We start from the raw sequence: 15,000 nt of genomic DNA, 5'->3' as shown, positions 1-15,000 counted from the left end.
GTCATTCTATATTTAGGTGCCTTGACATTTATTGATTTAGAAGCCAATATCAGCTCTTATAAGACCCTTTGGCAGCTAAGAGTAAAATGCTGGGTAATGCTTGTACTTGATCCCACATTTTTGTCCTGATGCCACCTGTTCCATCCTAAAACCCTTCCCTAAACCTGCAGACCTTACCCTTCCCTCTCCTAAACCCCACAGACCTGGATGATGCAAGCCACACAGATGAGAATGAACATCACCGTGAGTCAGGGCATTTTTCTGGAGCCGATGCCATGTCAGGAACAGAGTCAGAGTCCGAGGACGGCTCCCACAAGGGCGACGAGGAGCAGAGGGAAGATGAGGAGTATGACAGGGAGGATGAGATGACTCCAACTGAATCTGCTTACGTGCCTAATTTTGAAGGGGAAATGGGAGAGGTGAGCAAGATGTGCCTCACTTTTCAACAGGAAGTCTTTTTTGCGCATTTGCTGTATGTGTACACGTGTGTGTGTGTGTGTGTGTGTGTGTGTGTGTGTGTGTGTGTGTGTGTGTGTGTGTGTGTGTGTGTTTACTTGGGTGTTTTTTGGTGGTGGTATAGCATGTATGCATTTTATATATATGTATGTATTTGTACATGTCTGCCTATGTTAATTTTTCTACCTACATCTTCCTGTTTTTTTTTTTTTTTTTTTTTTTTTTTTATATAAACGAGATGCAGATATATATTGACTTAATCCCAAGCTTTCTGTCCAAATCAATTCTTGAAGTGCCCACAATTTTTTTTGTAGGTGGGTGAGAGCAAGTTTGCTATGGCCATGGTAAAGCTTATTGTGTTGCATTTCTTTATGGGCATATCAGCTTTTCAAGAGTATCATTAAGTACAAGGTATTTTCCCAAGTTTGAAATACTTTGTCATGTCTACATGGTGTGCATAAGGTTGAGAAAAAAGTGTTTTATTTTTTAACACTTTATCAATTTTACATATAATTTTTTTTCACCTGAAATTTGACTTTCAGAGTAGTTTTTAGGTAATTGTCTTGTAAACTATACTTCTACTATTTATAATGTAAAGTGAGATTTTTTGTACTCTTGCAGTATTTTTTCTGGATAGACTTTGAGTTTGTATTTACTTTTCAAGTTTCTCTGATTTTTAAGTGGTCGAGTTGCATGCTGGTATCAGGCAAAAACCAAGGACCATGTACTGTTGAAGACAAATCTATGATTGAGCAAATATGCTTTAGCCATACCCCCCCCCCCTAATTTAAAGTTGTAATAAGCTCATGAAGGAGACATGGGCCATATATGGAAATAAGCTGATCTATCTCTTTACCATACCTAACATAATGACAGGAGGAGACACATTCTTTCACTTTAGTTTTACTTTGGTTGTAAATTGTTTGTCAATATAGGTAGAATAAGACAATAAATTTTGCACTACGATTTTAAGAATAAAAAAATGTTTTTTATTATTATTCCGGGTATGGAACTTCTATTTTAGATATAATTGATTTCATTCTGTTTAGGTCTCATTAACTTTTGAAATCAAGGAATCCTACTTAAAGAAAGAAGTAAATATTAGGGTTGATGTTCATGTTCTTTCTTTTCATTATTCAAATTTGCCTCATTTGTCCATTCTAGAAGTGGCATGAAATTGGATTGGTAAATCTGTCATCTATTCCTTCTTCCTCTCTCTAAGGACTCCCAAATTCTTAGTTTTGTTTGTTTCTTGTCTCCATTCTTTTCAGGTGTCCAAGTCATTTTCCTGGGATTCTCCTATACTTAACATTTTCATCTGTATAGCCTCTCTGTCTGTTAGAAATAGAAGGGAATCTGTTCATTGTGTAGGTAGATTGTTACACTGCCTTCTTTGCCTTATACTTGCATAAGGAAAGTAGAATGTGATCAAAAATTAGATAACCCTATTTGATATTGAAGTAATGTTGCTAACCCAAAGAATGGACATTTTAGATCAAGAAGGTACTGTCATTTTCTTGAAGTTGGGATGCTTAATCAGTTAAACAGTTTGAAATATTTATAGTCCTCTAGGGTCATAAATGTTTTTCTTTAAAATGACCATTCAGGCAAGAAACTGTAGTGACATTTGAGGTTTTGAGTTTTTTTTGTGTTTTTGTTTTTTTGTTTTAAGTAGCTATATTTTTGTGGTATTTACCTATATTTATCTGTTTCTAATGATTTTTTATTATTGATTATATAAAATTGAATGCTAGCCTATTTAACTGCCCGAAGTTGAATAATTGTAGTCATTGATACTGTTGATCAGAATGACGTTTCTTGACCTTAGGATATTTTAATGATTACTGAAAAAAAAAAAATTATTTCCTTTTTTGTTTTTATATGGTGTGTTTATTTTATTTTTGTTTCATAATTTTTCTATAACTAGGCATGATGAAAAGTAAATCCATATATTGGTTAATGATACCTGCATGTAATAACTCAAATAACTAAGTTCAGGACAGCAGGATTGTAAGTACAACATGCACTTTTATACCTGTGAGCAGGGAAATAAGAAGTTGGGCTAAAGCAGATTTGCATATTCTCTGAAGCAATCAGTGCTTTAGACAAGATATGTCTCCTCAATCTGTCCATATGTATATATATATATATATATATATATATATATATATATATATATAATTTTTTTTTTTTTTTTTTTTTTTTTTTTTTTTAATAATTTTCTATAATATGCCGGTTATATACTCATTAATAGTCCATGATACTATAGCCAATGATACCAGCTTCCTGCTCATTAGTTTCATGTATCTGATTTGTCACTTCATGATTTTTTTCTTTCTTTTTTTTTTTTTTTTTTTTTTTTTTTTTTTTTTACTTTTTTCCCCATTTTACTGCAAAAATGGTACACAAAAAATAGAAATGAGCTAAGTGAGAAGATGCACTTTGAAATTTATATCACATTCTTTTAAGTCTATTATATGTAGATGAAGTGAGTTGATAGTGAGAAAAAGTATATTTGTATTACACTATATATATTAGGTTGGCTCAGTCATTCACAAGTATTTCACACTATGTCATGGACATACTAACTGTGGAATATTAATTTCAGGCTGGAGAACAAGTAGAGGAGTTGGAGGAAGAAAACAAATCCCTCATTTGGTTCTTGCTGAAGCAAGTTCGGCCTGGGATGGATCTCTCCAAAGTGGTGCTGCCAACTTTCATCCTGGAACCGAGATCCTTCTTAGACAAACTCTCAGACTATTATTATCATGCAGATCTCATTCCCAAGTTAGTATAAGTCAATTCGTGGGATGTGTGTTTTCTGATCAAGTTTTTTTATTTCATGAGTTCCATGTTGAGTTTGAAAGACCTGAGATTCACTTAGATTTATCTTAAATTCCATGTCTTCAACAAATCAACTTTCTTTATTTAGAATTGCTATTGAAAGTCGTGAATTATCTGTTAAACATCATTGGTACATTTTTTAACAATTGCAATATATATGAACAGAGCAGTACAAGAGGATGACCCCTTTACACGAATGAAAGAGGTTGTCAGATGGTACCTCTCAGGATTTTACAAGAAACCGAAGGGGCTCAAGAAGCCTTACAACCCTATTCTTGGAGAAACTTTCCGATGTTATTGGAGACACCCCAATGGTTCACGAACTTTCTATGTTGCTGAGCAGGTTGGAGAACTTTCTTTGTATTTTTCTGTATTTCGGATATTCTCCTATAGTTGTAATATTGATATTCTTGGATTCTGTATTAGGTTTACATTCATATCAATGTTTATTTTTTATATGACTTATGTAAAAGTCAGTATTATGTATCAATTTGATATTAATGTCTTACAGGTATCCCACCATCCTCCAGTATCAGCTGTTTATGTAACTAATAGACAAGAGGGATTCTCTGTCACTGCAACTGTTTTAGCCAAATCAAAATTCTATGGTAGGTTTGATGATTATTATCACTGTTTCATAGATATTGTATTTGATTACAGTATTCTCATAACTTGATTAAATTGATGTTTTGATACCATACATATTTGTGTTGTCTTCAAGTATATATTTGCTTTCATTTAAGGTAAATTGCTCAACAAATTGAGTATTGATTGGTATTTTTAGATCAAGAAGGACTGTAATGTAAATAGCAAAAAAAGAATTTCAACCATTGATGTCAGGAGAGCATATATACATGCCTTGTCCATTGTGAATTTAGCTGAACAACTTACACATAAATGGCTCGAGCAGTTTTAGTCATCAAGAAGTTACTAGGCCGCACCTTCATTCCTTGAGTTTTTAGAAAGTATTTTTTTTACTACAATTATTTGTTATTGATAGCAATAAAATATGATAATGATGATGAGGAAGGTGAAAATAATAATAATAATAATGATATGGACAGTGATGATTAGTATTGATAATAATAATGATAATAATAGTAATAATAATAGTAATAATAATAATAATGATAATAATAACAAAAACATTTATAATGAAAATTATTAATAATAATAATAGTAATGATAATAAATAGATAATGATAATGATAACAATAACAATACAGTAATGATAATGATAGTAACAATAATTGTAATGATAATTATAATAATAATTGTAATGATAATTATAATAATAATAATGATAATATAATGATAATAATGATGATAGTAATAATAATTATAATGAAAGCAATAATAATGATAATGATAATAGTAGTAATTATGATAATAAAGAATATTATTAATAATAATGTTGATAATAATAACATTAAAAACATGATTAGTAATAATGATGATAGAAATAACAATGATAATGTGAATTTCAGTATTAACCCATTGCTGCCAGGTGGCATGTATAAACATGACATGGCATGCCTGGGCTATATTCTGGGTGGCATGTGCATAAATGACATGGTGTGCCAGTCCTGTTTTCCGGGGGCATGTCACCTTATGGTGATGACACGATGCCCCAGCAGCGGGGCCTGGGCTTTCGTATCAGGAAACCGCCTGGTGGCATTCGGTTAATATTTTTGCAAATGAAAGTCTTTTTCTTGAAGATTCAAGAAACAGGGTAGGCCTACTGTTTGACAATGACAAAGCAAAACTACAGTGGACAATGCATGTACTCAGTGCCAATGGGTTGATAATGTTACCTCAAACAGATACAAGCCTTATAACTATATAAAACTTCATGTATGTTTACACTAACTTTATAATAATATTGTTATAGGTAATTCCACATCTGCCATATTGGATGGCAATGTGCTCTTGACTCTCTTACCTCGTGGAGAGGATTACGTCATGAACATGCCATATGCACACTGCAAAGGAATTCTAATGGGAACTCTAACCATGGAACTAGGAGGAAAAGTCACCATAGAGTGTGAAAAGACTGGCTACAGAACAGAATTAGAATTTAAATTAAGGGTAAGTTTCTTGCCATATTATCTTACATCTCTGTAGAGTTTTAAATATTTGTATAATATCCAAGAAAGAGAATTTTAGTTTTACTATAATTTATTAGCATGCTCTTCGTATGAATTACGTTCAGTCAATTCTAGGAGTGAAGATCTGAGCTCCTGCACTCTTTGTAACTTTAAAAGTAAATGGTAGTATGAGAGACATCATACAAAGATATCTTTTGTATTGTGCTAATCTAGTGTAATGAGCAAATTTTATTATAAGCAAAAATGTTATGGACTATTCTTGTAAGGCAAACAAGGAAGGCAAGTTTGAGTATTCTTAACATTATTAACATCATACTGATGACTTCTTTCACTTTATTTTACTTCCAGCCTTTCCTTAGTGGTTATGAAGCAAACAACATGGTGAGCGGCAAGATAAAGTTGGGCAAGGACACATTAGCAACTCTGGAAGGATACTGGGACGGCAAAATTTCCTTCACTGACAAACGTAAAGGGGTACGTAATAATGGAGACAGGCTAACTGTTTGCTCAAAGTTCAGATGTTACTTAGTAGTTTTGAAAGAAAGTTATATGTTTTATTAGACACTGTAAAATTTGTAATCCCTGTTCTTGATATAAGTGTTTATTTGAACCAAACCTTACCTTTGTTAGATATTCTGCATGTGTCTAGATAGTTTCTTTATGGTATACTATGTGGGTGCAAGATCATAGCTTTCATATAAGTAGAATTTCAGAGTAAGAGATGTATTTTGTGATGTCTGGATTATTATCCTCTCCCAGAACAACAGGTTTGATTGAGAAGCAAAATATAAGAAAAAAATCAACATTAGAGCATCAACTGTTTTTTCTTTCTTTCATAAGTTATGTATTTGTTTATTATATTTGTTAACACTTGTTAGTCCTGTATTTAAAAAATCTTACATATCCATATCTGCACACTCGAATACACCCGCAGATATCCATACCCACATAAATACACCCGCAGATATCCATACCCACATAAATACTCACAAATATCCACACACACATAAGCATTCCTGTATCCCCATGCATCCACACCAACCCACCCACCCACCCACCCATATACAGAAAGTAGTTGTAATTGCAGTAGTTTACTTCAGCATACATCATTATTTAGTATCAAGCAAAAGGAGATGGCTAATTTAGAATTCCAAAGGATTCTAAAGTTTTTTTACAGTAAGTTGTTGACTGTTCCTTAAATTTTAATGCTGCAGGACAAAGGACAGACGCAAAGGAGTACGTACATGGTGGGATATCATTTGTTACACAATCAGCTTATTATTTACCTTTTAGCTATAATCTATAAATAGATGACTTGAACACATTTTATGACTGGTCATTCTGTCTGTCATGAATGACTTATATCATGACGCTGAGTAAATTTTGCCAGCCTTCATTGATTCGCCTTCCTTCATCCGGCTCGAACAGTTGACGCTCTACTGTATCTGTGGGATAAATGGTACAGACCAAGCAATTGATGATCAGCAAGTTGACAAGTATATAAATGCTGTGAAACCTCATTAATTATAGTCTTTGTTTTAGGTTGTCTATAAACTGAATCTTGAAATCAAGTCTAGGAATATACAAAGGTTAAATAACTATGATATTGCCAATATTTGCAGGTTTAAAGTATTTGCTGTACACAGCATTCTTGTAACCCTTGTGAGATAGCTTGTAGTATGTTCCTGTTTGTGTTCCCCCTTTTATTTCCCATACTTCATAGTATTAAAAGTAAATATACATAGAAAATATATGATGTTCATATCCTCCTCCTGCTAATACGTTCTTTATCCATCACCTTTATTGCAAAGTTACTATGTTTTGTCAGTTGAAAATTGTTTGCTTGATAACTGATTTTGATGGGAGTGTGTCCAGAGGTTTTCAGTGTAGAATATTAGTGAGGTTTCACGGCAGTATAGTTTTTATAGTTCTGTTTTGAGACTCATGAAGTAGATTCACTTTAAAAAAAGTAGTGCATTTAAGTCTGAGCAACGTAATGAAATTTTTCTGATAGAACTTAGATAAGAAAAATATGGCTAGTTACCCAGTGTATATTACATGGTACAAGCACCAGTAGACAGGCTTTTTATATCATTTTTTGAGAATCAAGCATCTTCCTGAAACCTTTGTTTTATAATGTCACAGCGCTCAGTTAACAATTGCAATTATTTTGTGCATTGTGTTGTTGAAAGAGGGAGAAAGATCAACAAACACAGATGGACAGACCACAGAGACAGAGATGGACTGTCTGTGTATGGTTTTGTGTATGAAAGAGTGTAAGTAGATAAGTGTGTTCATGCATGTGTGAATGCAAGCATGCATGTAGGCTTGTGTGTGTGTGTGTGTGTGTGTGTGTGTTTGTGTGTGCGTGTGCTTGTATAGATATGCAAATAATAAGTAATGATTATGTTTGTACATGCACTTTTGCACATGAAAATAAATGTATGGAAACTAATTTTCTTGCTATTTAGTAAAAGTTGTCTTGCACACTAGTGAAATGGGGTATATAACTTGCAACCCCCTTGCTCTGGAGAATGTTGCACATGGAAATATATTAGATCAGTTGATATATTTAGGTTATATGTAAAAGTGTAACAGTGAATACTATTAGTTGTATATCAGAAGGTAGGAGAGAAAATAATTTCTTTTTGATGCAAAATATGTAAAGCAGAATAGGTCCTGAAGGTCGACTTTTTTGTATAGAACTGAAAAAATACTCGAACATAATATGGTTAACATTAAAGAATAAGTTAAGAATTTAGTGTATTGAGGTATTAAATAAAAGAAAAGAAATAAGAAATCTAGATATCTCATCTGTCTGTCACCTTGTAAAGTGATTAATTAATAAAAAAAATAATTCATTGAGCTGAAAGTAGTGATAAAAGGGAGATCTCATTGGGAGTAGAAATACAAAGGACTGACAGAGCTTTAAAGGGAAAATACTTGTAATTATTCTCCAACTGAAGGTGATTTTACTTAATTTCCCAGAGGAGTTATCATTTTATAGAAATGAGGAAGGATAAGATTAAATGTGTTGAATATATTTTTTTAATCTTTTTTCTGTATTTGTGTATCTCTGTCACTCTCTCTTTTCTTCTTCCTCTCCTTTCTATCTTTATTCTTCTCAACTCTATTTTCTCCTTCTTTATTTATAATTATGTCTTTAAATATCTTTATGTTTTGCTCTCTTCTCTTTTTCTTTTCCATTTATTTTGTAGTTTGATCCAGCATTTATCTGTACAAGATAAAAATTTTCTTCACTTCATTCAATCACCACTCACTCATGAAAGCTCTTGGATCTTCGACCAACAGGAGGAGGAGGTGTTATGGCATGCTACCCCGGAGGTGAAGATGCAGCGGCTCCAGCGATTCACGGTAGCCATGGACCAGCAAGGATCATTTGAGTCAGAAAAATTGTGGCAGTTAGTTTCATTAGCCATCAAGGGTGATGATCAGGTAGGAAAGTGGATATGTTGTGATGCAACCGAGTTCTTGTATAATTAATAGGAAATTACAGCATCAGTTGGCAGATGCAAGAAAACTGCAAAATAAGTAACACAAAATCTCAAGCAGATTGGTGCATGAATGATAAGAATTGGTAATATTTACATACATTGGAGTGACTTGTAGCACAGTTTTTTTTTTTTCTTTCTTTCTTTTTATCTATTTTTCTCTTTGTGTTTATTTTTTTTCTGCTTATTCATCTTTATTAGAATTAGATATATGGTTTACACAGTTGTCATTTCACTTTACAGGTTGCAGCTACAGAAGAGAAAACCATTTTGGAAGAAGCCCAACGCAGTGAAGCAAGAGAAAGGAAAGCAAAATGTGAAGAGTGGATTCCTAAGTATTTTACACAGGTAAGTCATTAGAATATCATGAAGAAAAAAGCAGATAGTTAAAGGTAATTAGCATATAACAGCTTTGCTTAGGTCTTCCAGCAATAAAGTCTCCTAATTCTCCTGGAACAGCTACAGTATACTCAGTTTCTCATTGTGTTTAAACTTTTCAACAGGAACCAGTGAGTGGAGTTTATGTTTACAAACACTCAGATCTTCGACCTTGGGACCCAAGAACAGATCTCTTCCAGTATGAGTTCAATTATATGATATCAACCAAGACAAGGCATAAAGCACCAATGATAAGGACAGCATCTATTGTCAGTGTGGATCCAAAGTGCGAGGTGGGTAATAAAGTTGCCTTTGATACTGTGATAGTTTTGAAAGTTTATAACATATGTCAGTAAAGAAGTTGTATTTCAACAGTTTTCCTCAGGTTTGAAATATTGAAGAAATAAACTTAAATGTGATACATTAGAGGCACTACAACACTAATAATATTATGAATAGTAATGTAGGTACAGAAACGTCTGATTGTCATATATTGTTGTAATACAATATTTCCTTAGGTTGTGCGCAAGGATGGAGTGCAGAGACTAAGAGGAGTGTTGGAACTAGCAGCAGCTGAAGAAACGAGTTCTGGTGATCATGATGACCTTCAGGATATGCCTGATCGTCCTGCTAGCACAGCGCCTCTGCCTTCAAAGAGACAGAGTCATTCATTATCACCCAGGTGTGTATTAAACTCATCCACTTCAGTATTGTGAATTCCAGTTGCTTTGGCTATATTAAAATCCTTAAAATTATGATATTTCTAGTGCTCTGTGCATAAGCTGAGAAGGCAAGAGAAATAAGATTTTCACATATATATTATAATGGTAAATTTGTTTTATTCCTGCAGCATCCTTGAAGCTCTCAATAAGATGTTGGTAACACAAGATAGTCTTGTAACAGAAATGAAAGGTTTACGCCAAGATGTAGATGGTCTGCACCGCCGCCTATCAGCCATGGACAGTCCCAAGCATCGGGCTGCTTTGCGTGCTTCTACTTCTCAGGAATCCGCAAGTCCTTTATCCACTCAGTCTTGGGCCTCGATTCTCGTTGCTCTCATTTTTTACTCACTGATACAGTGGCTGGTGGAGAAGATACGCTCATAGCCACAGGTGCTGGGTAGATTGTTTACTCATCCAAATTGTTATAGTTTTATGTATGTGGGGTCTTTTACCATTAAAGTCTCCTGTATAGTATTAATTTCCCAAAGTTTTCATAAAAAGAAGTGGATTGGGGCAAAATTCTTTTTAGTGACAAATATAATGTATTTTAACATTTGTCAAAATATTTGACATTAGTATTTTCCCTCACAGGGAATTGAGTTTTTTTACATGTAAAAAGGGAATAGACAAAAGAAGTAATTTTCTTGTATATTCAAACTCCAGACTGAATCCTTTTACTGTGATTAACATTCCATTCTCAGATGGTCTCTCTCTCTCTCTCTCTCTCTCTCTCTCTCTCTCTCTCTCTCTCTCTCTCTCTCTCTCTCTCTCTCTCTCTCTCTCTCTCTCTCTCTCTCTCTCTCTCTCTCTCTCTCTCTCTCTCTCTGTCTCTCTCTCTCTCTCTCTCTCTCTCTCTCTCTCTCTCTCTCTCTCTCTCTCTCTCTCTCTCTCTCTCTCTCTCTCTCTCTCTCTCTCTCTCTCTCTCTCTCTTCTCTTTCTCTCTCTGTCTCTCTCTCTCTCTTTTCATGTACATGGCTGAAAAAGAGGGATTTATTGCTTTTTATGTTGTTGTTTTTCTTCTTTTTTCCATGCCACACAACATCTTTCTCGTTGTTTGATCTGAAAGAGGGGATCTTTTGTTAAATGTTTTGCAATTGCTGCATTGTTTTATGTAAATGATTTTTTGTTTGTGCATTTTCATTCTTTTTTTCTTTTTTTTACACCTGGTTTATTGCAGCATATGAAATATAGTAAAATATGTATTAGCATTTTATTATAATCTTAATGATTTGAACATGATGACCTTCATTAAACAGATCTAGTTAAGTGTTAGGGGATGTTTACCATAATGAATTGGATTCATTTTGTTCCTATTGTTCAGTTCCTTTCTGTGCCTGATTATTCTGCCTTTAGTTCATGCTATGTCTGGGTGCATCACACAGAATCTCATATACTTATTATGCTGTTCACTGATTACAGTCAGAGGAAGAAAAGTGCCACTGTGGGTAGCTCACCTGATCATTTATACTGTACAAATGTTTGAAATGCAAGTAGTATTTATTTATTATTATCATTATTATTTTCATTATTTATGTTGGATACTGAAGCTCTTGTGTCTTTCCTCTTTTTTTTTCTTTTTTTTTATAGTTTTTGTTTTTCTCTCTTTTTTCTACTTGTCTAGTATTTTGTCTTCAACTGTTTCTCTCTTGCTCTTTCTTATTGGCATTAATTATTAGAAGCTCTTGTAATTTACTTATTTTCATGTTTTGCATTATTCATCGTGTTAGATATCCTATTGTCACATGCATTGTGTCATTCTGTCATCAAATGTGTTGTATTATAATGCTGTCTCTGTTTTTATCATAGATTGGGTATAATAGTTTATGATCTGGCTAATGCATTCTCTTGAATACATAATCTGGAATGGATACTGTGCCTGTTATTCATTGCTTGAAGGTACATACAGTACAGGTTTCAGGCAAGTTGAGATCACATGTCTTGAGCAATGCCATGGTCGAGCCTGCACTGTAGAAGTCAAATGGGTACAAGGTTGACTCAGGTAGCATAAGTTATTAGTTGGAATGTATGATATTTATTATATCATTGATATATGAAAATAGCATTACTTGGAGAGGTTCAGAGTATGATGATAGAATAATACAATATATGTGAAATTAGAACACATGATATGGTGGTAAGCATGAAATATAACAGTTAGCAAATAACATGTACTGTATGTATATTCTCTCTCTCTCTCTCTCTCCATCCATCTGTTTCTCCCACCCTAAAGTTGTTCCTTTTCTAAGAATAAGTGTAAGGCATTATTTGAAAGAAGTATTGCAGTGAGGTATGTTCCTGTATCCTGTTCTCCTTTTTTTATAGAGATTTTCCTAAGTTTATATCTTTTCCTAAAATATGCTAATTATTTATGTCTTTTTTTTCTTTTGATAATAATAATAATAATAACTGGATGTAACAGATTGCAATGTTATTATGAAACCACACACAAGCAAAGCAGCCCATGCATAGCAGTACATGCACATACACACACATGCACGTATACACACACACACACATACATACACATGCGCACACGCACGCACACACACACGCACACGCACACGCACACGCACACGCACACGCACACGCACACGCACACGCACACGCACACGCACACACACACACACACACACACACACACACACACACACACACACACACACACACACACACACACACACACACACACACACACACACACACACACACACACACACACACACACACACACACACACACACACACACACACACACACACACATACGCACATATATATACATACATATATAACAAAGTAAAGAGTGTACATGCAAAATGTAACAAATTTTCATGGTATATCCTCAAGGGAAACATAGTACTATGAGAAATTAGGAAATATTCTGAGGATTTAGAGGAAAGGATTCAAAATAAGGAAGTTCCCACATTACTTGCAGTGTATTTTAAACTTGAATATTGATTAAAATAGTCTTACCCCAGTAAAGATATTTTGCTCAACAAATTTATGGATTCAAAACATTTTGGGCTGTACAGATTGTGAAGATTTTGGTAAGGCAGCCCTTGGTTATATGATCAGTGGAGTACGTGCAGAGTTTAGGAAATACATGATTTATAGGCAGTAAACATCATAGAATCAAATTACAGTCATCAAAGAGCTAAGTGTGCACATCTTATGCTTACTCAGTTACAGGCATGTCTGATAAACTTGATATTTCAGGGAAAGAATATTTAGTTGAGGATGTTTCTGGATTATTTCATATTTTTGTACTCTTTGTAATTACAAAATTTATATGGCTTCTTTGTCATGTAGTAAGCAAAAGAAGTTAGAAAGGCAAGATATTAGAGACAGAGATTAAGAAAAAAAATTATATTCAAACATATGGATAACACTGCTGATGTAAGTATTCCAGGATAATCAATTTTTAAAATAGAAGATTGAGATGCAAGTGTTGGAAATTTAAAGAAAAGACTGAATTACAAAATGTTATGGCTTCACACTTCTAAAATTTGCTCATTGTGAGAGCAAAATTTAACTAATCCTGCAGCTGGTTGTAGGTCTATTACTCAATTTCTCAAACTAGGTCTGGGAGTCTCACAGCCTTCCTTTCCTCAAAATCTCCATGTCTCCACCTAGTAGGATTGTGCTAAACTGGCCATTACTTGCTGTGCTCAAGCTGGTGTTACAGACTTCAAGAATAGAACTCTTAAGGTTTTTGCACTGGCTGTGGCATTTTTGTGTCCGTGGGTTTTCTGCGGCTATTCACACTAACTTGTTGGTTATTTAAATTTCTAGCAATAGGTCCATTTTAACGAAACCAACTATAAGTGAATTCAACTAAATTATTTGAAATTCAAGATAGCTGGAGTATCTGTGATTTGTAGAGTAGTAGAGCCTTTAAGAAGATGACACAGTTACAAAGAAAAGGAAGGCACTAGATTGATTGTCACTGAAAAAATAATTGTTTACTCATGATGTTTTCTTAAGTACACCTTTGCTTACAGAAATATGTTGTTATATGATTTACATTACATTTATATTGTACAAAAAACTAATTTTGGAAATGTCAGGCAAATCATAAGTACATGGACATTTTCCCATACTGGCAGCTTTGTTATATATAAAATGTGCAGTCTTTACATAAGCCAAAACAGTTGTTTAAGGCCAATGCACAATATAGTCTTAGCATAGCATGAAGTTGCCATATTATATATATCATGAGTGTTGGACACACATAAGAAATACTGGCATTTACCTTTAGATTGACAGACTTATGATATGTAACTAGATTTTACTCTAAAGATGAACTATTTGATGTCTGGCACTATGTCAGTAAAAGGCAAATTAGGATTCCTTTAATACAATTGTAAAGAGAGCCTTACATAGACTTTGTAGACCTAAAAGCACAGAGCTGGTAATAGAGCAGTAGGTCGTATTAGATGCACCCTGAAACACATTTTTAAAGTGGTCAAGAATTTTGAGAGTTTGTCATTCATAACAAAGCTTTTAGCTAATCGTATTTTGAAATTAGAGTAAAGCATGTTATTCATGACAAGTGATCATAATTGTTGATCTCAGATTTTCTACAGAGATAAGTACACATCTGATTATGTATTTTTCCTTTCTTTTCTTTTCTTTTCTTTTTGAAAGTTTGATGTACATGATTGTTGTATGATTGTTATTCATTTCAGTATTCTACATTTTTCTCTTACTAATTATTGAATTAGAGTAGGTTATTAATAGAATCATTTTCATCATATGATTTTATTTTAGAAATTTACACAAGTAGATAAAAAAGTAGTTTTTCTTAGATTTTTTCCAGTAGATGCTTCAGCAAATTCTTTATTTCATATATCACTGTATACCCACCAAAGTAGTTGGAAGGAGGAATCTTTGTTATACTCTAACAGTATTTGGAATGAATGTAGATCTTGGGCAGCAGTGCAGTCTAAAAGCTTGCCTCAAAAACGTGCTATTTCCATTT

The 15,000-nt window shown here is 33.7% G+C and overlaps 1 protein-coding gene across 7 annotated transcripts in view; it reads left to right on the top strand.

The window, feature by feature from the left end:
• The window catches only part of LOC125029475 (oxysterol-binding protein-related protein 8-like), a 226,794-nt gene extending 215,963 nt beyond the window's left edge, over window positions 1-10,831 (top strand). For all 7 annotated transcript variants that reach the window (XM_047619369.1, XM_047619368.1, XM_047619364.1 and 4 more), the window contains 11 exons: window positions 202-419; window positions 3,065-3,243; window positions 3,466-3,643; window positions 3,812-3,908; window positions 5,192-5,388; window positions 5,757-5,882; window positions 8,721-8,864; window positions 9,164-9,268; window positions 9,424-9,591; window positions 9,817-9,980; window positions 10,149-10,831. In XM_047619369.1, coding sequence (XP_047475325.1) covers window positions 202-419; window positions 3,065-3,243; window positions 3,466-3,643; window positions 3,812-3,908; window positions 5,192-5,388; window positions 5,757-5,882; window positions 8,721-8,864; window positions 9,164-9,268; window positions 9,424-9,591; window positions 9,817-9,980; window positions 10,149-10,404 — 1,832 coding nt within the window. In that variant the 3' untranslated portion in view covers window positions 10,405-10,831. The remainder of the gene's footprint in view (window positions 1-201; window positions 420-3,064; window positions 3,244-3,465; window positions 3,644-3,811; window positions 3,909-5,191; window positions 5,389-5,756; window positions 5,883-8,720; window positions 8,865-9,163; window positions 9,269-9,423; window positions 9,592-9,816; window positions 9,981-10,148) is intronic.
• Window positions 10,832-15,000: the final 4,169 nt, after the last annotated feature.

This window comes from Penaeus chinensis, chromosome 10 (genome assembly GCF_019202785.1).
Source record: "Penaeus chinensis breed Huanghai No. 1 chromosome 10, ASM1920278v2, whole genome shotgun sequence".
NCBI lineage: Eukaryota > Metazoa > Arthropoda > Malacostraca > Decapoda > Penaeidae > Penaeus > Penaeus chinensis.
This window is presented reverse-complemented; position numbering and strand designations above follow the sequence as displayed.